At 38.2% G+C, this 24755-nt stretch overlaps 1 protein-coding gene across 1 annotated transcript; it reads left to right on the forward strand.

Annotated features, from left to right (window-relative positions):
- The first annotated feature begins 2436 nt into the window (after positions 1–2436).
- LOC117303678 (ras GTPase-activating protein-binding protein 2-like) lies at positions 2437–23952 on the forward strand. The gene is made up of 11 exons (XM_033787937.1): positions 2437–2604; positions 6502–6702; positions 10058–10139; positions 10640–10741; positions 11602–11773; positions 13090–13195; positions 15131–15324; positions 15966–16054; positions 16901–17195; positions 18359–18486; positions 19560–23952. Exons 2-11 carry the CDS (start codon positions 6512–6514, stop codon positions 19761–19763), a joined length of 1563 nt encoding a protein of 520 aa, XP_033643828.1. The 5' UTR covers positions 2437–2604; positions 6502–6511; the 3' UTR covers positions 19764–23952.
- The last annotated feature ends 803 nt before the right edge of the window (positions 23953–24755 follow it).

The following is a 24755-nucleotide window of genomic DNA, read 5'->3' on the forward strand; positions in this document are numbered from 1 at the left end:
CTAAAAATGGACTACTTTCGCTTGCTGTGCACAGGCATCGCATGACGTAATGTTACCGTATTTGGTCATTCGGAAAACTGAACACGGCGGAAAGTTGAAACCGCCACACCGGATACGGAAGCTGCCCCCCCCCCCAAAAAAAAAAAAAACCAAAACAAACAAAACTACATGTTGAATGACCGGGTCATACACGCGGGGCGGCGGTGGTCGCCTCTTCAACCCTTTCTCTATGTTTCAACATAACCTCCCATCTCTGCCAGCTTGGGTTTTGTGACATCCTGAAGTTAGGGAGAGCCTGGACTTGGGGAAAGCCTTATAGGCAGTGGACACTATTGGTAATTGTCAAAGACTAGCCTTCACAGTTGGTGAATCTCAATATAATTATGCATAAAATAACAAACCTGTGAAAATTTTAGCTCAGTCGGTCATCAAACTTGCGAGATAATAATGGGGAAAAAAACACCCTTGTCACACGAAGTTGTGTGCGTTTAGATGGTTGATTTCAAGACCTCAAGTTCTAAACTTGAGGTCTTGAAATCAAATTCGTGGAAAATTACTTCTTCCTCAAAAACTATGGCACTTCAGAGGGAGCCGTTTCTCACAGTGTTTTATACCATCAACCTCTCCCCATTGCTCGTATCAAGAAAGGTTTTATGATAATAATTATTTTTAGTAATTACCAATAGTGTCCACTGCCTTTAACCGAGCTTAGACCACAGCAGGCGCTCGAATTGATCCGGTTTGGGCCATTACGATGTCTAAAAACCGGACTGGTTCATGGGCCGTCAACTTGAAGTAGAGACGGAACAAAGCAGTGCCTATTGTGGACTGCATGATTTCAAGATGTGTCTACGCTTAAGTGGGTGACATCATGGTGACACCCGAAGAGTATGGCAAAGCCCCCGGCTGTGTATCATGACGGCAGCTAGCTTAACGTCACCCCGGCCCCCGATGCAACTGCCCCTTGGGTGCCCCGCCCCCCTTGAATTTTAAGTTAAGTTATTAATATTAAGTAAAGTTTTATAAACTTTTATGGAACGCACTGGCGGCGGATAACTCAATGATTGAAACTGTGTTCTGAAGGTACTTGTTCAATCTCAGCGTCACCGGAGATGAACACATTTGAAAACGCTCATTAATTTTTTGTATTGCTCTGAGATTATTTCTGTAAACATTACTTTTGTGGGGCTTTTGAAGCTACTGGTTGCTACTGGTTGAAATCAGCGTGATCGGAGATGAACATTTTTCAAATTCATTCAAAAAGTGCACGCGAGACTAAAGGGCAATAGTTTTTTGAATTATTATTAGCTAAAAATATTGGACTTTTCTCTGCCTGGTAAAATCTAAGCGTGATCGGAGACGAAATTTGGCAAACCGCTCATTGCTCTGAGATTATTTTGTAGTATCTTTTGGCGGGGGTTGCAAAACATGCTTTGGTGATGTAAACGGATACTCAACTTGTTTTCATTGTGTGATTCATGCATTTGAATGCTTTGGTGATGTAAACGGATACTCACTGTTTTCATTGTGTGATTCATGCATTTGAATGCTTTGGTGATGTAAACGGATACTCAACTTGTTTTCATTGTGTGATTCATGCATTTGAATGATTTGGTGATGTAAACGGATACTCAACATGTTTTCATTGTGTGATTCATGCATTTGAATGCTTTGGTGATGTAAACGGATACTCAACTTGTTTTCATTGTGTGATTCATGCATTTGAATGATTTGGTGATGTAAACGGATACTCAACATGTTTTCATTGTGTGATTCATGCATTTGAATGCTTTGGTGATGTAAACGGATACTCAACTTGTTTTCATTGTGTGATTCATGCATTTGAAAGAATCTGATACTGCTCTATGTTTTGTTACAAAAATTAAGAATTGCTCAAATAAAAACGACCACATCAAGCTCAATTAATTTGGATTTTTTTTTCTGTTCTTAGATTGCGCCAGAGCACTAGAATGCAACCGCGGAGCCCTAGCCGCAAAGGCTACGCGTTCTATCTTGGACAGATCCCCCCTAAAAGCTTGGTCTGGATAGGCCATTTTCTGAAGTGCCCCCTAGAAAAATGTGTGCCGCCCCCCCCCCCCCCCCTTCCCCCCTAAAAAAGTAACTGTTACGCTGCTGCATACATATGACACTTTACGAATGGTAGAGAATTATTCCCTAAGATTGCGCAAAATGTATGTTTTTATTATATCAAAATTAATACACAGTTTGCACCTTGAAATAACTTTATGATACACAGAGCAGAACAATCCCACCATACACGCCTGCGGCCCAAAGATTTTTTAACAACCGTCCATGGATCGGAGAGGTTATAGTAGAGGGCGTGCTTTGAATAATAAGCATAAGATGGGTTTCACGATTGGTACCTAAGGAGCAAAAACTGCGCAAACCTGTTGCGATCGCGTTTGACATTGCGCATCATGCATGTCATGCATTATGTGTGCATGTGCACGCGGGATTCCCACTGACGAAAAAGAAAATAAAAGCCAAGATTTTTTTAATTCGTTTTAAAATTGGACTTCTTTTCGTATGCCGATGACATTTTAATACAGTAGGGGAAAAGAGGACCTGATAAACTTGTGTAAGGTAGGTGATGTAAATCGGAGTTGGAAAAGAAGAAATTTGAGGTTCTTTTAAAACCCAAATTGTTGGAACCTTCTGTCTCTTAAACCATTGTGCCGAGACGTGAAACACTTCCTACTCGTCATAATAATAATCACGTCATAACGATCTTGTCTTTTTAACTTTACCATGTTTGTTCGTGTCGCATTTTAATTTTATCTAGGCTATCTTTTATAATAAGAAGAATGTATGTAAAAACTGCATTCCTGTTGAGACAATGACTGCAAAATCATCCATAATTTCACTCCATAACTTCACTCAACAATAATTCAGGTCCACTTTCTGATCATCATGCTGCATGTTCGAACCTGTTTAGTTTATTTTCTCTGTTAAAAATACCCCCTGTATTAAGTTATTTGGACTTGACTTGAAAGTGAACTAAAAAAAGTATATTTATTGTGATTGTTATTTAACATGTTTGTTTCTGAACTTCTGTATGTCATGAATGTTTACAAAAAGGGCATTTTTTAATGTAAAAATAATTTATTTAGCCGGCGATTGCAAAATGTTTCAAAAAACTATTTTGTTGGCAGTCTTCTTTTTTCATGATTGGTCAATCTCTGTGTGTGACAAAGAGAATATTTTAGCCAAAAGCTGTCGGCACGTCAGGATGAAGTGGCAACCGGACTAAGTGACCACAACATCACCTTTTTTCCATAGTTTTGCAGCTTTGTCATTCTATTTTTATGTCCAAAAAGTTGTTGTTTTTTTTGTCTTTTTTTCTGCGGGGAAATTTATTTGATGATGGTTTTTTTTCATTTATACCATAATTTGTATGGTTTTACTTTTATTATTAAGTCTTTTATTTCAGCCCGCAGCCGCAGGTGCTGTACACTGCTAGATGTTGCGTCACCATGGATGGATCGCGGTTGCACAATGTCATGAATGTTTTATGACACTACATTCACATGTACAAATCGCTGTGTTTTTACTCTTTAAGCAATTTTCGTGACACTGACAGGACAGCATGACATTAAGATGTATTAAATAGGCTCTACTGATGGTCAGACCACAAATATTTGCTTAAACATTAAGCGGAACTGAATCCTGAAAACTGAGCAGACAATAAATGAAATAGACGCTGGAACTACACAGTTTTATGGTCTCTGAAATGTGTTACATCGGCAAGGTTTTTCAACAGAATTTCAGTATTCACTGTCTGTTTAATATCAAATTCTTTAATTAAAGTATATATTCTACATAATTTTGTATTCTCCTGTCTAGGAAGTGTGAAGATGATTGAGGAAATCACTCAATTTGCAAAAAGGGTTAAAAAGACAACCCTTGAGTGCAAAACGTTGCGCTGTTGCGACCATTCAAAGTAGTGCTGGGCGAATAGTGAAATTTTGGTATTTGGTTACTGCTGGCCAACTATCCGAAATTAACCGGATATTCGAATAGTCTTTTTTCACTGCTATAGGGCGCTAGTAAAAAAAAAAAAAAAGGGTGCTGTTCGTTTGTGAATGAGACCTTATGGGCGGATTGATATTGGTTTTAGACAGTGTCACTCGGTTCAATCATGAAAAATAACCGGATCTAATTTAAAGATGGCGATTTGCTTATTCTTTTCATTGTGATTGACTCTACGTGAAGGAAAACTTTCGTATTCTTTGAACAAATTACATCAGGATTCAGACAAAACATTCCTCTCAGTTGTCGCCCGACGTCCGAGGATCTTCGGATATTAAAGAATATCCGGTTACTTGGTTGTAATTACATGACTATCCGGTTTATAAATAGGTATTCGCGCCCATTGCGGATATCCAGTTAAGAAATCGCGACATGAAAATTTGTTGAAGTTCAGCTCTGTGTTGAGTATAATCAAATGCGTTGTTATGGAATTGGTGTTAAGCATCGTTATGAAGGAAGTGAGTGTGGCCTCAGGATGAAATAAAATTATATCAGGATGGACTACGATGATGAATTGCTTAAAGCTTAGTGCAGAGACTTAGTGGCTTCAATATTGAGCCAGTAGCTCAGATGAAAATTGAGTTATTTCGGAATGTCATTTGTAATGAGTGCTACAAATTCATCCAAAAAGCTGAGAATGTCCCGGCATTTTAATTTTATTTGTGTTTTCATCATCATGTCAGAGAAATCAGGTCCTTTCAAGTCATTGCATCCATATTTTGTTTTGGACAGGTGTGCAACAGGTTTGCCAAGCTGTATTCATTTTCCATACTACATACGAAATTTTTTATATGCAAAACAAAGCACAATTTTATTACATGGCGTGAACAAAATCTTTGTAAATAAACGCAACGTTACAGTGTAGACTAAGAGTTCAATCGCAGATTCACACAAACATGCCAGCTAATTATCCGCAAGGTTGTTTCTCAAACTGTCTAGTGATTTTAAATATATATAAAAAGAACACAAACTATTTCAGCAGAAAAAATAATTCTTGAATACATTTCACAAGAGTAGTTGTTTTAAAACCGTTTGTGTGTGTGGACTGTGAGCCTGTCTACCCATTGTCATCAAGGGTGAACAAAAAGATCCAGGTGTTTGGACAGAAAGAGAACATCCTTACTTTGCTTTCAAAACCATAGGGAATGGCACTGAAAAACAAAAACAATGGGAGAACAAAGAGAAGTCCTTGATTTATGAGGCATGAGCAGCATATTTGTGTTTTTTCCCCTCAATATTTGAGGAAAAGGTAACTAAGCATGAAGCTACACACAGTTGGTATAGATGTGTTGTCCAGTCATTGCTGTGGTGATGTTCAGATGAATAGTTCAGTATGTGGGTTTCTGCTAAAGGTAGAAACAACTATTACTGTATGGTTAGTTTACATTTGTAATGGCCCTTGACATTATGTACATGTACATGTATGGTGTAAACTTAATTGTATCAACTAATTTTGTATTTAATGTATCATTTCCATAGAAAGGTTTTGTTACATAAAATTAAGGAACCTTTCCACAATACTTGCACCGAAGGCACAGTTTTCACTTAAACTACATGTAGATCTTATTAAAACAAGTAGTTACAGCCCTGCTGGTCCCCTGACCATGCCCTGACTACCTCTGACCTTCTTATTTGTACACACCTAGAGGTACATAAATAAGGGAATCAATGTATGGTGAAGAGGTTTTCAACTAGAGGTTTAACCCCAACGAGGCCTGGTTCTTGATAATTTTACCGAGACAAAGTCGAGGTAAATTGTCAAGAACCAGGCCTCGGTGGGTTTAAACCACTAGTTGAAAACACCAATTCAACCCACTTTGATTCCCATTCATAAATACCTTGTTCGGTCAAAATACATGAACACTTTGGTCAAAAGTAAAAAAAAAAGCAAAAATTATAATTGTTCAATGATTTCTTTCAACACAACACCCCCAGCTATGAAATGGTAAGGCCCTCAGGTAAACAACTCCTTATAAGGGAATGCTTCGCGCGTATCGTGTGATGTGGCACAACTGTTTCAGCCGTTGCTTTCGACCAATAGGAATGAAGAAACTGTCTTATAAGCACAGGTGCAAGCTCGCGTGTCACGCCCATGTTTCAACACTTTTTACTAGTCATAAACAAAGGTTTATACACACCCACGTGATGCGCTCTCCACCAATAGGAATAGCGAAACTGTCTGAGGTATTTATGAATGTAATTGAACACAAAGATTGAATAACAGGTTAAAAGTTTACTTGAATAAATAAAAGGTTACTGCTAAATGGTTGTTCTGAATCATAGCAATTTCATGTACTCGTAATGATCAGGCTTCTCAACTACGTGATGAAACGGTAAAGAAATGAAGCTCTCTATTGAGGCATGATTGGTGTACATACCCCAAGGTACATGTATGATACTGATACAGATTTTAACTAAATGTTGTTTCCTTTGTTATGTTTCCCTCTGTAGTTGGACAGTCATGGTAATGGCCACCAACCCTCAGCCTGCGCCTTTGGCTGCACCCTCGAGTGCGCATAGATCTGCGGCGCCCAACACCTCAGATGTTACTGTTATAGGAAATAATGCCGTGGTCAGTCCCGAGTCCGTCGGCCGTGAGTTTGTGCGCCAGTATTACACGTTGCTGAATCGTGGGCCGGAGCATTTACACAGGTAGGGCTGATATACACCTTGGTTTGAAAAGTTTGTGGCTGATATACATTTTGGTTTTAAAGCGTCATGATTTCATGGTTCTAAATACATACATGTAGCATGCAGGCTCATTTGAGAGTGTTAAATACTTCATGTAGGTTGACTCTTTTTATGCCTTGACTTAACCAAGAGGAAGGGAAGTCGATTATTTGGAGGGGAAGTTAATGAAATGATAGAAATTGTCACGTCAAACTAAATACGTGTATCAGCATTCCTTGAACATTTCAATGTGTGACACCAAATGTAACACATTTCTACACTGCTCATTTATGGTACATGTAATAACCTCCAGCTCAACAGTAGAGATATAAGTAGTATGTTGTCCTATATTCAGAGATACCAACATACACGATTTGGGCGTAGCAAATACGATTTCGAGCCGTGACTACGACGCTACGATAATACTCAATAAAACACGCTAAACAAGCCGCCCAATATAATTTTATTAAATTGTACAATACATGCAAACAACTAATGAACTATTAAGTGGAAATAAAAATTAAGAAAAATATCAAAACAATTGTAACAAAAGAAAAAGACACTTTTAATTTTAGAACGCAGTGTTGAATAATAGCGGCGAATTCACTCGAACAATGTACGTGTCTCGACATAATGATTGTTGCGTCCCCTCCCCCGCTGGCTGGCCGGCTGAGTGTGCATTTTTTACGCTAGTGCATTTCTGCAAGATCGTACCCATTGATCTCTATTACACGATGGGGAATAGTGCACACGTGCGTGGGGAATTGAGGTTGTGTGTGAGCTAACGTGTCACAGTAACCTCATTCCTCATGTATCCACTATTATTGTGCCCACGCTGGCTGTACATGTACTGTATCGAAGCTTGGCAAAAAAAGTACGAAATAATGGCAACAAAAAAAGGAGACCTTCTGAACAAAAATACCTTCAACTGAGTGGCCTGTGAGGTCTAAGCTAGACAGTTGTCATGTTTTCCTACCAGTAATTGTAGCGCCGATGTCCAGACAATGCCCAAAATACGGACACGTATTTTTTGCCCAAAATCCGGACACGTTTTTTTTTTTTTTTTTTTTTTCCCTCTCTCTCTCCCAATAGCTTGTTGTTGCGTTTCTGATCATTACAACAAAAACATTTAAGTAAGGCCACCCTTTTTTATCATACATTTAAGTAAGGCCACCCTTTTTTATGTTACATTTATTTTTGAAACATAGTCAGAAGATGAGGGAAATCAGGGTTTTTTCAAGTTTTTTTTCACTGGCCATTATAAACATTTGTAGCTGTTCTGTTGATGCATACAGGTAAGTGTTATTTCACAACAATGCCTGAAAATGAGCTAATTAGCATTGTAGAGAGTAATAGAAAGATCGGTTTAGGGAGCCCAAGCTGCGCTCGCCCTTAACATTTGGGAGATGCTACTCTTTTTTAAAATTCAATGTTGGCATCTCTGTATATTGGACAACATACTACGCAGATAGGTTATTGAACATGTTGGAAGTTGGCGAACTAGTTCCTGAGGAGAAGGGAACTAGTCTGTCAACTTTGAAAATGGAGGGGAGCTCATATCGACTATTCACTGGAAAAAAAGAAGAAGTTTTATTTGCTTTACTATACTTCATACTTATTCAGTTACCAGAACAATGTTATTTGGAGCAAGGGGAAATAACGACTGTGAAATAAAGTGCACCATGATAAGTTTGTGCATGTGTCGAATGTCGCTAGAGCGATGTGACAAGATGTACATGTACAACACTCGGGCGTAAGTCTACTTGTCATGCGCATTTACCATGTGCCTGAATACTCTAGTGTGTACTTGGTAAATAATAAAGATAGCACCTGGCAGGTGACAAAGAATGGACCAGTCCGAACTCAACTCTGGGTGAGGGATGAATGAGGTAGAGTTTTAAAGGCAGTGGACAATATTGGTTATTACTCAAAATAATAATTGGTAACAAGTAATGGGGAGAGGTTGGTAGTATAAGTCAGTATGAGAAACGGCTCTCTCTGATGTGAAGTAGTTTTTGAGAAAGAACTTTTTTTTCCACGAATTTGATTTCGAGACCCCAGAATTAGAATTTGACGTCTCAAAATCAAGCATCAGAAAGCACACAACTTCGTTTGACAAGGGTGTTTTTTCTTTGATAGTTATCTCGCAACTTTAGCGACCAATTGAGCTAAAATTTTCACAGATTTGTTAGTTTATGCATATGTTGAGATACACCAAGAGAGATGACTGGTCTTTGACAATAACCAATAATAGTGTCCAGTGTCTTTTAAAGCCAGTGGGCACTATTGGTAAAATGTCAAAGACCAGTCTTCTCACTTGCTGTATCTCAACTTATGCATAAAATAACAAACAAACCTGAAGAAAAAAAAAACCCCTTGTCACAAGAAGTTGTGTGGTTTCAGATGTTTGTGTTCGAGACCTCAAATTCTAAACTTGAGGTCTTGAAATCAAATTTGTGGAAAATTACTTCTTTCTTGAAAACTACGTCGTTCAGAGGAAGCCGTTTCTCTCAATGAAAATATCACAAATTCGCCGCTACCTGGATGAAGCAACTACTCTTCGTCTTGTTCATGCCTTCGTCACTACTAGACTTGATTCCTGCAATTCACTTCTGTATGGACTCCCCGATAAAGATCTTGCTAAAATTCAACGTGTACAGAACACTGCTGCTCGCCTCGTTTCTTGTCTGCTTGGTTCTCACCATATTACACCTGTACTAATGCAATTGCATTGGCTCCCAGTTAAGTTTCGAACAGTTTTCAAAATTCTTCTGTTAACTTTCAAGGCTCAAACATGTCAATCTCCTGCTTATTTATCTAAACTTGTTCATCATTATTCCCCTACTCGGACTTTATGATCATCTCAACAGTCATTGCTTTCTGCTACTAGAGCTTCTTCCATTTTTTATGGCCACAGATCTTTTTCTTACGCCGCACCGTTTCTTTGGAATAGTCTTCCTGTGCATATTCGCCAAGCTAATACTTAACAATGTTTTAAGTCCTTGTTGAAAACTCATTTGTTTAAAGCTTCTTTTTTGTAATTTGCCTATTTGTATCTTGTATCTTTCTCTAATTGTTTATTTTATTGTTTCTTTAATGCGCTTAGTGGCTTTTGCATTAGGCGCTTTACAAATGTCTTACTATTATTATTATTATTAATGTTTTATACCAACCTCTCCCCATTATTCGTTACCAAGAAAGGTTTTATGCTAATAATTATTTTGAGTAATTACCAATAGTGTCCACTGCCTTTAAACAAATTTCTTACATATTTGAGGCTATCCTATCTGAATTCCAACAGATTCTTGTAATAATATGATGTGTATTTATGTTTCAGGTTTTATCTGAATAACTCCTCCTTTGTGCATGGTGGTGTGGACCCTGATGGCAACCCAGAGGAGCCTGTCTATGGTCAAATGGTATGAGCACTTTTCTTCTTTATCTTATAAACAAATTATATTGTCCTAGTAGTTCGTAAAAGCAACATGTCAACTTGGAAGTGGCTTTCAATATGGGTACAGATAAGGGTATGTATCAAGAAGCTTTTTTTGCTATAGCCTACTTTGTTTGTAAACAAAAACAATGTAAAATTCCTATTTTCAAATTTTCAAAGTGTTTATTGCACTTGTATAAAGAAAGAACCATGTATGCTCATATAATAGCAAGTAGGCAAAACAGGTGTTACTATTAGCACAATGTTCTGCCATAACCCACTAACTTGGTTGGGCCACACAAAACAAATGTCTTGTTTATGACCTGGATTTTCTGCAGCCTCAAACTGTTGGGTTTTATTTTCATTGATGCTTTAAGTTGATCACAACAGTGTTCTTCTTTTGTACATGTACAAGCTAACTTATTGGACCAAATCTTGTGAAGTTAAGCCCCATTGTTATTTGGTGTCTTTCCGTTTTCTTTACAGGACATCAATGAGAAGATTTTGTCCCTTTGTTTCTGTGACTGTCACGCCAAGATAAGGCAGGTGGATAGCCATGCCACCCTGGGAGATGGTGTTGTGGTTCAGGTATGTTATGGAATCTGAGATTGTATAGTACGCTGACCTTTAACGACACATACTCTTGTCATCTGACAGACACATCCAACATAGACAGTGTTAGAGGCCAGTGGTTTTCAGCATTGGGTCAGTAGGCTCCAGACAGGACAAGTATGTAACTACAAGGATGGTGGTCTTAGTTTTTTCTCAATTCAACTTCTCTGTCTCAAAATAATGATGTTTTAGTTGAGTTTAAGTTGAGTGTCACCAATACATGTAAAACAGAAAAGATAATCTTCTCTAAGTGTTTTGTTCAAATGAAACAATTTAGATGATTAAGCTGTGTTCTCATTTTGATTCTAGTCTCATTTTGACTTTGGTCTTGTAAATAAAATCCTGGTTCAGTAAAGATTCTGAGCTACAAGTCCTGTGGTCTTGTGGATTCCCCCCACAAAGGTTGAGCCCTTAAAGCAAGCATTGTTAATGACCCTTTCTACAGTTAAGTGGACTCTTTCTCTCGGTTAGGATATGATCAGCTGTTTCCTCTGCCTGTCCCCCATCACTAGAGTCTTTGCTGTAGTTGTCGAATTCAAGTTCTGGTGGTTAAGTCACCGGAGTATGGGTTTGATTCCCTGTTGTAAGACTTGTGTCCTAGAGCAAGATGCTCTACTATAATTGTTTCTCTTCACCCAGTAATGCCTGCAAGGCTTGAGGTTGATATTGTGAATGAAAAAACCTTTAGAGCGCTTTAAACAATAGCCCAGGTTGTTATTAGCCCAATGACCAGGGGACTAATGTAAAGCGCATTAAGACGGTTATTGTGAAATGCGCTTTATAATAGTTTGTTATTAATATTATTAGTTGATGATGTAATGATTGATTTGATGCAGGTGACAGGAGAGCTGTCTAACAATGGAGAGCCAATGCGCCGCTTCATGCAGACATTCGTGCTGGCACCTCAGTCTGCTAAGAAGTACTACGTGCGCAATGACATCTTTCGTTACCAGGATGAAGTCTTCAACGATACTGATTCTGAGCCTGAGAATGACTTGTGTGCAAGTGGTATGTTAACATTAAACATGAGCCTGTACTTGTAGAAATTTGAAGTTGTTACACTTATTATAGGAAGTAGGTAATGTAATTGTAAAACCTCTTGTACTTCATAGATATTTTTTCTACTTTAGTCTGATATCTGGTGTTTATGCCCTCGGCAAATAATTTTTCAAGCTAATAATAAGAATATCAAAGTCTTTTATAGCACGCATTTCTAACAACAAGGTAGTAAATTTAGTTAGAAATATACATTTATACAGAAAGAGAGGTTATTGAAAGTTAAGACCCAATTATGTAGCAATGGCGCTTTTAGCAGTCACAGCCAGGACCACCGTGGCGAACCCCTTTTCTTTTTGAAAAGTGCACTGGGTTCATTTACATGCGTTATACAAGACGTGGGACCATCGACTTTAGGAGGAAAATTGTCTGGAATTGCCTAATATAATTTTTGGTTATGTAGGTCTGTCCATGTACTCAATAAAATGTTCCTACTTTTTCTGAGGATCAGATATTATGTCTGGTTACATCAGTAGATGCATCGAAAATTGCTAAAAAAATAAAGATGTATCGGAGCAATGCACTGAATGATGGTGTTTACCATAAAAACAAATCTGTTGATTGTGGCCCAATTTCATAGCTCTGCTTACCGTAAGCACAGAATCGGGATTCTGTGCTTACGGTAGCAGATAATTCTGGGCTTAAAGGCAGTGGACACTATTGGTAATTGTCAAAGACTAGCCTTCACAGTTGGTGTATCTCAACATAAGCATAAAATAACAAACCTGTGAAAATTTGAGCTCAATCGGTCATTGAACTTGCGAGATAATAATGAAAGAAAAAAACACCCTTGTCACACGAAGTTGTGTGCGTTTAGATGGTTGATTTCGAGACCTCAAGTTCTAAATCTGAGGTCTTGAAATCAAATTCGTGGAATATTACGTCTTTCTCTAAAACTATGGCACTTCAGAGGGAGCCGTTTCTCACAATGTTTTATACCATCAACCTCTCCCCACTACTTGTCACCAAGTAAGGTTTTATGCCAGTAATTATTTTGAGTAATAACCAATAGTGTCCACTGCCTTTAAGGCAAGCATATTTGAGTGGTTAGCGGGGAATTTTGGCTTCTGCGCATGCGCACTCCACATTACTGGGCATTCTACGCTTACAAGGCTACCGCAGAAATACGTCACTTGCACATAAGCGGGGAAACGTAATCATAAGCGCAGTATTTGGCGGTAAGCAGAGCCATGACATTGGGCCTAGATGTTGTCTATGCAATCGTACTCAATCCTAGTTTATCCTTATTTGTCTGTTGTTTCTATCAGCATCTGATGGTGATGATGTAGTGTCGGAGCCAGTACTTCCTGCTGAGATCACGGTTCCAGAGCCCTCTGTAACAACCTACTATGAGCATCCTTCAACTGTTGTCAGGTAACTATCAGGCTTCACCACTTGTTTACCTTGGTCTGTGATGTGGTAATATGTTAAATTAACCCTCCTACCGTCAGTGACTCTTGCCAACATTTTCCAGTGAGTTGACCAACCATTTGAAACCATTTGACTGCCAAGGTTGTGTATGGTGGCTCCACTCTGCACAGAACTAACTGTTCTGTATACATGCATTCCCTCATGGTATCATATTGCAGGCTGGCATAGTTCCATCTATCATTTAAAACCACAGTGAATGGTATTGCAAGAGTGTTAAACGACAACTGAAGGGTAGTATTTATCTTTTCATGAATGCATAATTTGATCATAATTAACAAATCGTAAGAAGACTCTCTTTGAAACAAGGATCCACTATACCTCACAGAGTTACTATTCTGCCTTCAATCTGCACTCATCATGGCGGAATACCCTGGATTGGCCAAAGTGAAATAAGAAGCCTGGAGACCATTCACTCTCATGCACTGCTCCAACACTCTGGAACTCAATCCTCATTTATTAGCTAATGTGACTTCCACTTCCCAGTTTAAAAAGCATCTTAAATCTCACTTGTGTGATACATTTACTCTGTGGCTTTCATTTGCTTTTTTAAGGGTGGAAAAGCAGTTTACAAATGCTGCTTATAATATAAAATAGTATTCATAAATACCCCAGACAGTTTCGCTATTCCTAATATTGGAGAGCGCGTCTGTTAATAACCGGTTGCTTTCGTATTTCATTTGTGCGGGTTAGCCCATGCATTACTCCGTGTGCAAATTCTAACGGTTCAGATAAGGTTTTACAGAGTTTCCTACGCCTTTTAACAAAAAGGGCATTTTTGAATGGGAATAAAAGAGTAGTGACTTGTTCTTAAACGGCTCAGGGCTCGAATTTCACGCTGGACCGCAGGCCCGAGGCCAGTGATTTTAGCTTCGGTCCAGTAAACTTTATGCCGAACAAGTCCGGTGGTCTTGTGTTTTTTTTATGCATACTAATATAGTTACTTTTACAAATAATTATATGAAATATATTATCTTTCATTAAAAAATGTATTTCAATCTCATTTAGAAACTTGTCGTCAAATCAGTGTTCTGAGCACCCTTGCGGAATGTCAATCCGTCCTTTTTTCACGTGCATCAGGCTGCATACAAGTTTTCCATTCAGTTTACTCATGCCCACACCTTGTACATGTAGTCTCAAACCATTTATGTTTATGCACCCGGGGATTGAGCGAGCGGGGACGAGGGAGTGATGTGTTGGTACCCGGCGCGGCGGCACACCTTAGTACAGCGATGTTTGTTTACCACTGACCATGTGTAAAGTCTGTTACCTTACAAAGGAGTGTTGAACTTGCATTAAGAAGGTCTGGTTGCAATACCACACATCCCTGTGTTGCATGGATTAAAAGTAAGGTCTTGTTGCCAAACGTCTTGCTTAGTATGGCTACCAACAGTGATGAGCTTCTGACTACTGCTGTCAAATTTTTGGTCAATCTTTTTTTATTACGGTCTTTTTATGAATGCTGCACGTTGTAGTGTTTGTTGGTGATTTGCCTGTCAAATCGGATTTTTTTTTGAGGCGGCGAGAATGACGTGAAGTAGGTATATGGAACTTTATTGATTGGGTTTCACAGCAAAAAAAAAGCCTCCTAAAAGATGAAAAAGGCCTGCTGTTCTATCGTGTTAACTTTTTTTTTTCTAATAAAATTTTGGTCTTGTAAAAAATCTTCCGGTCCAGTAAAAATTCTGAGCAACAAGCCCTGCGGTCTTGTGGATTTTTTCCCCAAATTCGAGCCCTGCCCGGGCTGTTAAAAACCTTGCTAGGTTGTGGCCGTGAGACAAAGGCCCTGCCGGCTTTAATGAGCTGTTTAAGAACTCATTTATTCCCTTGTGAATAATTAGAGAAGTTGTTTGAGATGTATTTCTGTCTATTTTTGCTTAGTAATGGTACTGCTCATCTGGAGTCCCCTGAGACCACTCCAACTAAGGCTCCAGAGAGAGTAGAGGTTGGGATTGAGATAACAAGGGATTCTCCAATTAGTGATGAGGTTGTTCAACCTCCTGCTCCTGTTATTGAAGACCAAGAACCTGAACCTGAGGAAGAGCAACCTGAACCTGAGGAACCAGTGGACAAAGGTAACGTACCATTAAGCCTAGTGGATAGTTTCAATATCTGCATGCAAACTGAGTAAATGAATACTTAGTCCTGTTAATGATAATAATATTAACCTGTTTTTATATAGCGCTTTTTCTTAAGCGACATTATTACCCCTGGTCACTGGGCCTTAATTCATTCCTTAAACCATCTCAGCTCCCTGGGGAGTATACAGCCTGTTAAAATATGCGCTACTTGGCAATCACAAGAACCATCTCTGCCCTCACAGGTACCCATTTACTCCTGGGTCGAGAGAAGCATGTAGTTGAGTGTCGTGCTCAGAGACGCAAGTGTCACGACTCCCGAACCCACCCTCTGCTGAATGCTATGGATATTCAATCTGTATTGAAACTAACACGGATCTGCTCTGTGTCCAACACAGATATTCTGTAGTGTGAAGGACCTTATGTTTAATAGTGTATGAGTTCTAAAGGGTTGAAAAATCATCCATCTTGGCACAGGTAATCTCTTTTATTGGACCCATTAGGTCATGTTTTTACCTTGGAGCAAAGACCAGGAAGATTTTACTCTTTTTCGAAACATTCCCATCCAGATCAAATATATCAATGACTTTTAGTACAAAATTGTGTTCAAATGATTTTATTTGTATTTGCACTTGCAGGTCCTAAAGTACCATCATGGGCTGATCGAGCTAGGAGTGTGCCTACTGCCTCATCCAGTGCACCAGCAGCTACCTATCAGCCAATGCAGGTAACCATCATGTCTTGTTATTTCTGGTTCTTTCCTTAAAAGGAACATTACAGAATTGGTTTTTGCTGACAAAACAGTTGCTGGTAGTGTAAGCACTTTATGTAATCCACCATATATACATAAACTGACACGCCTGTAGAAGATTGAGATCAATCAGCCATCTGGGTCACGAGAGAATAGAGAAAAACCAATAACAAATTTCGCATTGCATCAATGCCAAACTAAAAATGAATAAAACGCTCACTGAGCGATAAACTCCAAAGGTGAAGTTAGATGACTTATTTCTCATCAAATATGACATTTCAGACAGAAATATTTCAAGGCATGTTTTCTACTATCATCATCATTAGACCGTGTAAGTTTCATGTAAATCTGTGATCTTCACAATTTTGTTTCTTCTTACCAATTCTGTAACGTTCCTTTAATACATGTAGTATTGCTTTATTTAGAAACTTTGTTGTGATTTTATCGCAACCGTAAACCTTTCGGTACAAAGTAAAGCACTTCGGAACAAACTCACTATATCTTTGAGATTAATTTGACTCCCTAAGTATCTGAACATGGGCAGACAGTTCACCTTATGTATCATCAGTGCAATGGATCAATGCTATCACATGTAGAGCAGCATGAATATTGTTTTGATTCTCTTTTGTGCTTTTCAAAATCCATGAGACCTGACACTTCTTAAGGCTAAAGCAGTGTTAGTGAAGCACTTTGGCACCATAATCGGTTGTCATGGTTAAGAAACTTCACTCCAATGACAACAATAGTTAAAACTGATGAACTGTACTCCAAGTAGCTCTTGTCTGTTTGTAATGAAAAATGATTGTTGTGTGTTCTCTGCAGTCACAACCAGTCCCCATTCAGAAGCAGGCTGAACCTTCTGCCTCCGTCAATGCTCCGGGTGTGGCTCCAAGAGGAAACACAGAACCCCTGCCCCAGAGAGAACCAAGAAGGGATAGAGATCGTGAACGTGAGAGACCAGGGGAGAGAGGTCGTCCTACTGGAGGGCGCAGACCAATGGAGGGTCCAGAGCTTGGCAATCGACCACGCGCATCTCAGATTCCTGACAGTCATCAGTTATTTGTGGGTAACCTGCCTCAGGACGTCAATGATGAGGAGCTGAGAGAATTCTTTTCAGGTAAATTATTATGAATGTTAAACGAGAGCGTGTCACGTGGGTGTGCATAAACCTTTTGTTAATGACCGGTAAAAAGTGTTAATTCATGGACGTGACACGCAACCTTGCACCTGTTCTTATAAGACAGTTTCTTCATTCCTATTGGTCGAGAGCAACGGCTGAAATAGTTGTGCCACATCACGCGATATGCGCGACGCGTACAGCATTCCCTTATAAGGAGTTGTTTACGCGAGGGCAGCGAAAGGCTCTACCACTTCATAGCTGGAGGGGTGTTGTGTTGAAAGAAATCATTTAACAATTATAATTTTTGCATTCATTTTACTTTTTGACCAAAAATTGATGATGTTTTTGACCGAAAAAGGGATTTATGAATGGGAATCAAAGTGTGTTGAATCTGTTTTCAACTAGTGGGTTAAACCCGCTGAGGCCTGGTTCTTTATAATTTACCTCAACTTCGCCTCGGTAAATTATCAAGAACCAGGCCTCGTTGGGATCAAACCACTAGTTGAAAACCTCTTCACCACACATTGATTCCCTTTTAAAAAAACAAAAAACTTTTTATTGCCCTTTTTCGACTGAAATCCACGGTCGCGTTTTGTTTTTATCAAATGGTGTAGTGTGTAAAGGCCATTCTAAGCCTCATTTTCCCGGTTCCAGACCTTTTTGTTTTACAAATAAGGCTTACCAGAATGGACAGACTTTCACCAATGTTGAAGTTGGAGTCTTCTGTGATACCAGCATACTGTGGCTGGCCTTTTATGCCTTTTCACGTTTTCTCAAAGTAACCTTGGTGCATATTAAAAGAACCCTTGTTGTTTTTCCTTTGTCGGTCAGGGTTTCACTATGACAATGTTGTCAGAGCAGAAAGTGATAAACTCTACAAGCTCTGAAAAGTTTCCAAAAGTAATGCGATCTGAGTTGGTTAAAAAGCATACAAGTCTGTCAACGATGACATTGTGTCCCTTTGGGATCAGACTTAATACCTATTGTTCATGAATACCATGTGATAGATTATGAATGACTTAACTAATAGTGTTGTCGGAAGAGATGGGAAAACGACATTACCAAAGGGCACAAGATATGCAAGAGTGGAGAGTGAATATTTGTGGAGCCAACGTCCCGATTGATTGATTGATTGCTGGATATTGTATGTTTGGTTACAGTGTATGGTTCAGTTGTAGAGATGCGGATTAACAGGAGTACTGGACCAAAGCCTCTACCCTACTTTGGATTCATCGTCTTCGCGGATCATATCCCTGTGCAGAAGATCTTAGCTCTCAAGAGGAAAGGGGTATGTATTTCATCTAGTCATTTCTAAACAGTTTGAAATTTATCAACAAATATTTGTCTTTTTGATTGCCAAAAGATAGGCCTAATGGCCAGGTTTTTGTAGCTTTTGCGTGTTTTGTTCCCCTTTTTTCATGCCAGATGTTTAAAATGAACAAATGTATTCATCAATGGAGATCAATCTCATTTCCTGGTGTTTTGACTTTTTAAACGGTACAAATTGAGCTAATCTGGTCACTAGTCCAACAAATAGCTGAAATTGTATCTCAGAAATGATCCATATGAGTGTCAGTTGTGAGGATTGACAGTTAGAGTTATCACAAACCCTGCTGTTGGATTTAAGATTTACTGTTAATCACGCCTTATTAACAGAAAATGGCTTCACTGATTACCAGGAACATTTAGGAGTGAGCTAGTTTCGTCACAGTTAAAAGCTTCTCATTTAGAAATGCTTTTGATCTAAAATGATGAAATGGGTGATTTTAAACAGTACAAAATTACACTCTGCCAGCTTTGGAGCTGCAAGTAACGACATGCATCAGATGGCTAACTTGTGATGCAATGACTTACCAACAGCACTAACACCCGTTTCAGACAGGCGCTCCAGAGTCGCGCCCAACCAAATCCTTAGTTAAGTACATAAAAAGTTCAACTACTGAAACAGTTAGGAGCGACTGAACGTGCTAGAATTCGAAAAATTCGACTGGTGCAGCCAATAGGAATGAATCTTGCTTGGTTTCAGACGTCGATCTTGTTATGAGCCGAACCTAATTGATTAATGTTAAGATAAGTTCTCCTGTCTGAAGCCAAAATTGATTTGGGTCAACTTAGAGTCGCTCCTACTCTTTGCGCATCTGTGTGAAACGGGTGTACCTTTCCATAGACATAAGAGACTTGGACTTGGATTGGACTTACAGGAACTCGACTACAGCATTGTCAATTCTTAAAGCTTGCCTAGTAATAATTGATTCAGAAAAAATTGCAAAGTAAATATGGAGCACAAAAAAATCATGTTACTAAATCTAGAAAAGAATTACATTTTGAGATTGAATTATTTGAATGGTTTTATGCATGCAGCCCATCTTGTTGCGAGGTGAACATCGACTTAATGTGGAGGAGAAGAAAGCTAGGGGTACAGAAGTACGCCCAAGGAACACCAGGCCAGGAAGTGGTGGCCCACCTAGGGGTGGAGCTTCTGGGAGAGGGGGTTCTCGTGGTGGAATGGGAGGCGGAGTCAATAAAGGAGGCGGACCTGGACGTGGCTACAACCCTCAACGTTAATGGCAAAGGCTTTATGTGTGTTGGTGGTATCTAACTGACTGGACCAAAATCAAAACACGATGGACGAATGAGAGGAGCAAACAACATGAAACCAAATAACTAACCTCACTTTCGCATAGTTGCATTCAGTTGCTTTTACCGTTCACTATGCAAAGGAATGTTTATCTGTCCAAACTGCATGTACAATATTAATCCATACTTGTTACGATCTGTTTTGATTTTGGTCCATTGTTGGAAGGAGTAGAATTTTGTGATATTGAGTATCTACATCATTGTATGCAATTCTGAAAGCACTACTAATTATTACATAAAAAGTGTTCTCGATTTGTGTTTCTCACACTTAAAAAGATCCAGACAAATTGAAAAGATGTTTATTTTGGAAGCTTTTCTTTGAGTTTCTCTTGTGTAATTTATTTGGATGAACTCCCTGACACTACATATCCATGACGATGGGTTGTACATGTATTACAGTGCCTTCTTTATCATTGACTGGAAACCTTCAAGATTCAATGAACATATTTATACAAGATATTTATACATTCAGAGGTCACTGATGATTTGCAGAAAGGGACAAAACATCGGGACAAAAGATTGGTTGCAAGAGTTGAGTATTTATAAATAGAAACAGTTGTATCAGTTTGGGGTTCTCATATCAGATGTTTTATTCAGGTTTTTTTTAGGGAAACTTAAAATGCAAATTCTGAAGTATTTGCTGAATGTAACATACCTTGCTTTTACTTGCTTACACTGTTTTAATGCAAATTATGCGAACCACTTATGTTCGGAGAGAGAGCATTGTGTTTTCTCATATTATTGTGCATTCAGAATTGCATGCCTTAAAGTACACTTAGAACCCTATCCTTTTCTTGATTTTTGTTCTCTTTTTGTACATGCTGTACTGTTTTCAGCACAGTTGTTAGATAGTGATAACATATTTTTGTTTGTTTATTCCTGACAAATACATTTTTCTAGCAACAAGAGTTGTCTGCTCCTGCAGATTTCTAAAGACATTATTGTTACTCTTAAGGCTTTTCAAAGGCAACGTTAAAGTAAAAACTAAATCAGTTTCTGGCAAATCCAATAGTTTGATTGGATTTCAGATGCACAGTGTAGTTGTTCAGGATGAAATCTATAGTAGAGTGATCGTGTCAAATTGTCAGTAATATGGTTTTTTGTTTTTGTTTTTGTTTTTTCTATTATAAATATAAGACAAAGACTTTAAAAATGCATGTTAACTTTGTTTTTGAACTATGACTGAGATGGGTTGGTTTGGTTACTTGCACTAATGTCATAGACTAAATGATGCTGGAATAAGTAGGTGGGTTAACTTTGTTTCAGAACTGTACATTCAGCAATTGTTAAGCAGATACTTTCAATCAAGCATGCTGTCATCGCTATAGCAGTTTATCTATTAACGACGATACAGATCCCCTAAAAATAAAAGTATATTTTTGATGTTTTGCATGCTACTGAAATTAACCAAGTCAACCTTACCCAACCAACATGTGATGTGTGTGTGCACTGGATATACTTTCAGCTGTGTAGCAGCTATAAAGTCTGTGTACAGTTGTTCAGTTTCTTAGAACCAAAAATTGAAGTTTATATTAAGGTACACAAATTGCAAGATCAGACGGGACTTGTGTTGGGTTGTAGATTATACAGACGGGATAAGAGTACATGGACTAAAAGGGGTAACGGGGGAAGATATAACAAATTCTGGTCGCTCGTATTTCTGTAGAAGATATCTTTGAACTTTTCTTCAATGAAAAGGAGCAAATATGTGTCAATAGTTGTGGAAAAATCGGAGACCCTAGTTGTTTTACAAAGCCTGTTGCTCTGTAATTATTTATTAACGACGATGAACACTAGAGAATTGGGAAGGGCAAGATAACAAATGTTTGATGTTGTATCTTCCCCTGAAAGATGATTTAAATATTCAGCTCACACAAAGCATTTTTAAAGTATATATTTGGAAGGTTTTGTTTTTCTTCTGATTTGTATGCTGGCAAGGATTTCCTTGTTCTAGAATTATTTTGTAATGATGAAGTGTAATGTATTTCTGGTGCTTAGAAAATGGATGTGAAGAAAACTGCAGGGGGAGGGTGGTGGACAAAATATGAGCAACGTGTTGGCTTACCTTTTTGCCTGTTATTGGCGGTAAGGTTAGGGGAATCTAGAAATCAGGCAAGCCTGAAGTCGGTTGGGATGGGGAGAGTAACTTGGGGGTTAATTTATGAACATCAAGGGATGGGGGTTTAAGACAAACCCAACGGGGTATCATTTTGGTTGAGTGGAACATTTTTGCTGTGGTAGCATCTTTGCAGTCAAATGGTAAATTTCATTTTTTCTATTTTGTGAAAGGGTGGGGTTTTGTAAGGGGCGGGGAAATTGAAGTCAGGGGGCAAGGACATCTACACCTTTGTTCTGTTCTTACTTTCGGCTAGAAACAATGTTAATAAACGGCTGGAAATTTTATTTGTGCACAGGGGAGCATCGTCAGAGAGTTACACATGACTTGATCCCAGCGGAGGGATTGGCTTGTTATGGCACTATTGTAAAGTTTGTTAAAAACACAAGAACAGGAAACAATCAAGATTGGTCATGGTAAACAAACTCATTTTGTATGATAAAAAAAAGTAATTTTTTGTTGGGTATTGATGTGACAATTGAACAGAAGGAAGTGAAGTTGTTACTTAATGACTGTGTTTATCTGGTACAGGTTATATACCATGTCACACAAATGTTGATGGATTTGTTATTTATACACCTATTGTAGTTGCACTCTATACCTTGAACTGTTCTACAGGTTGTATGTGGACATGTCTTGGGATGTTTATTGACTCTGTTCTCAAGAGAGTTCTTAGTTGGTGAAAGCATGTTGCTTCAAGGAATAGTATCATTGATGACAATCAATCACATGGCTGAATTCCCAAGTTTTCAAATGTGGTGTCAGTTATTGACACTAGTGAGAAAATTAAATTAAGAACACATTTATTCACAAGGAAAAAACAAGTTGTAGGTGAACTATTGGTGGTTGATTTAAATTACCAAGCTCTAAGGAAAGCTGTTTACAAAACTGAAAATCACCAACGATGGAAAATTTCTTGATGCTGGTCTAAGATCTCAGAGGTATGTCAGACATTAGTCTGTGTTGTCACTCTACCAAAGTAACATTTCTGTAATTGTTTGTTTGTTTGTTGTTTGTACTGGTTTAGTAAACTGTTTAATTTAGAAGGGGGTAAATGCAAAGCAAGCTGCACTTATCTGTTTGGACTGCACTCTGACAGTAGGGAATGTTCAAATGTCTCTCCTGTGAAATGAAAGACCCCTTACCATGAACAAAACAAACAGTTACTTCAACTGTAGTTCTACTTGTATGGGTTGTTGTGAATTACTTGTGGGTTAACATTGCCGACTCTAGTTAACTTTGCAGCATTCAGGAATCATAATAAACATACTGTGAATTTTTAATCACATTTATTACAAATCGTAAGTCAACTCCAGAAAACTGTCAAACATTTAGTGCAGCTGGCTTAGATGAGAAATGTAAGTTTAAAAAAAGTGTTGTTTCTTTAATTTGATGGTCTGTACTGCACTGGTAAAATAGAACAGTGAAATCCACACAAACATCTCGTACAGCAGTGGAAATGATTGGTTAAGAGTTAAATTTCAGCGAGAACACTTATGACGACAGTGATTGGTCAAGTGTTCAACTGCTTTATGGCCCTAGCCAATCAACACCACTGCTGGGTAAACATTTTGTTAATTAAGATTGATGAATTGTTGAAGTGATGTTTTGTCCCATGGTTTTCGTGGCGATATTTAGACCAGTTGACGTTAATGTAATGTTGAAGCTCAAAGTTCCGATTGGGCTCAGTCTGTATAAGTTGTTTTTAAGAAAATAGGGAAGAATAAGCTATTTAATAAGTCTTATTGTTTTGGTTAAAATTTGAGAAGCACATAATGTCTTGGTTAGATCCGTCTGCTGTTTTGATCAGGGTGAAGCGTTTGCCGACATAATATCGGTATATCACATTTGTTATTGTACGTTGAAAATTTTGTTAAAATTATTAAATGAACAAAAACAAAAATAATCTGAGAAACTGTTGGCAGCGAAAACAAGATACTAACTTAGTTTTCCTACATTTTCGTCATGACATTCCGTGCCTAATCATTACTGAAAATGTAATAGACCAAGCATTGTTCCCCCTTCTTATTGGGGATACCTCAACTTCTACCTTTAGTTTAATCAAAATAGTTTCAAATTTCCTTAATTTTTTGTTCCCTTTAAAATCCCAACATCTTGTTGATAGTCATTATTATATGTTACCCAAGATTTAAGTTTTTGTTTCTATGTCCCACAGATGCTTTTGATAAAAAGGTCCTTGTTATGAAGAACAAAGGACGCCCCTAGTGTCAATTCAGTGTCGTGATTCCAACTAAACGTTTGGGGGAGACTAAAAGATGTCGAGTTAGCCTGGTGCTGGTTTTTGGAATGTTTAACCCCTGACCTGATCATTATGTTGACGTCACTGAATTTGTATTATCTTAAGGAATCATTCAGTTAAAGAGGAATCTGTATTTTTGAAATTTCAGGGTTACTTGTCATTCAAGACTTTCCCAAAAAGTTTGACCAATTTACAAAGGGATAGGTATACCTTTGGTAACTAAAATATCACATCTGGTAAGCTGTTGATAATCTAAAACATGTTGAGGAATAATTCCTTTCAAGGGAAGGCAGTTTTAGAAAGAAAAGAAGAGAGGGATTCTAGCACATTTCAATCTGAGAAACGTTTCTGCATGAAACGTTTTTCAGATTGTGTATTCAAATTTCAGATATAATAGTAATAATAATAATAAAACATTTGTAAAGCGCCTAATGCACAAGCCTCTAATCTTACCCCTGTAACATTTTATTTAAAAATCAAAACTGATGGTGAACATTTTTTGGAAACATAATTTACGTTAGTTATCGGGACAAACTTCCTTAAA

The sequence above is a fragment of the Asterias rubens genome, chromosome 20 (genome assembly GCF_902459465.1).
Source record: "Asterias rubens chromosome 20, eAstRub1.3, whole genome shotgun sequence".
In the NCBI taxonomy this organism is placed as follows: domain Eukaryota; kingdom Metazoa; phylum Echinodermata; class Asteroidea; order Forcipulatida; family Asteriidae; genus Asterias; species Asterias rubens.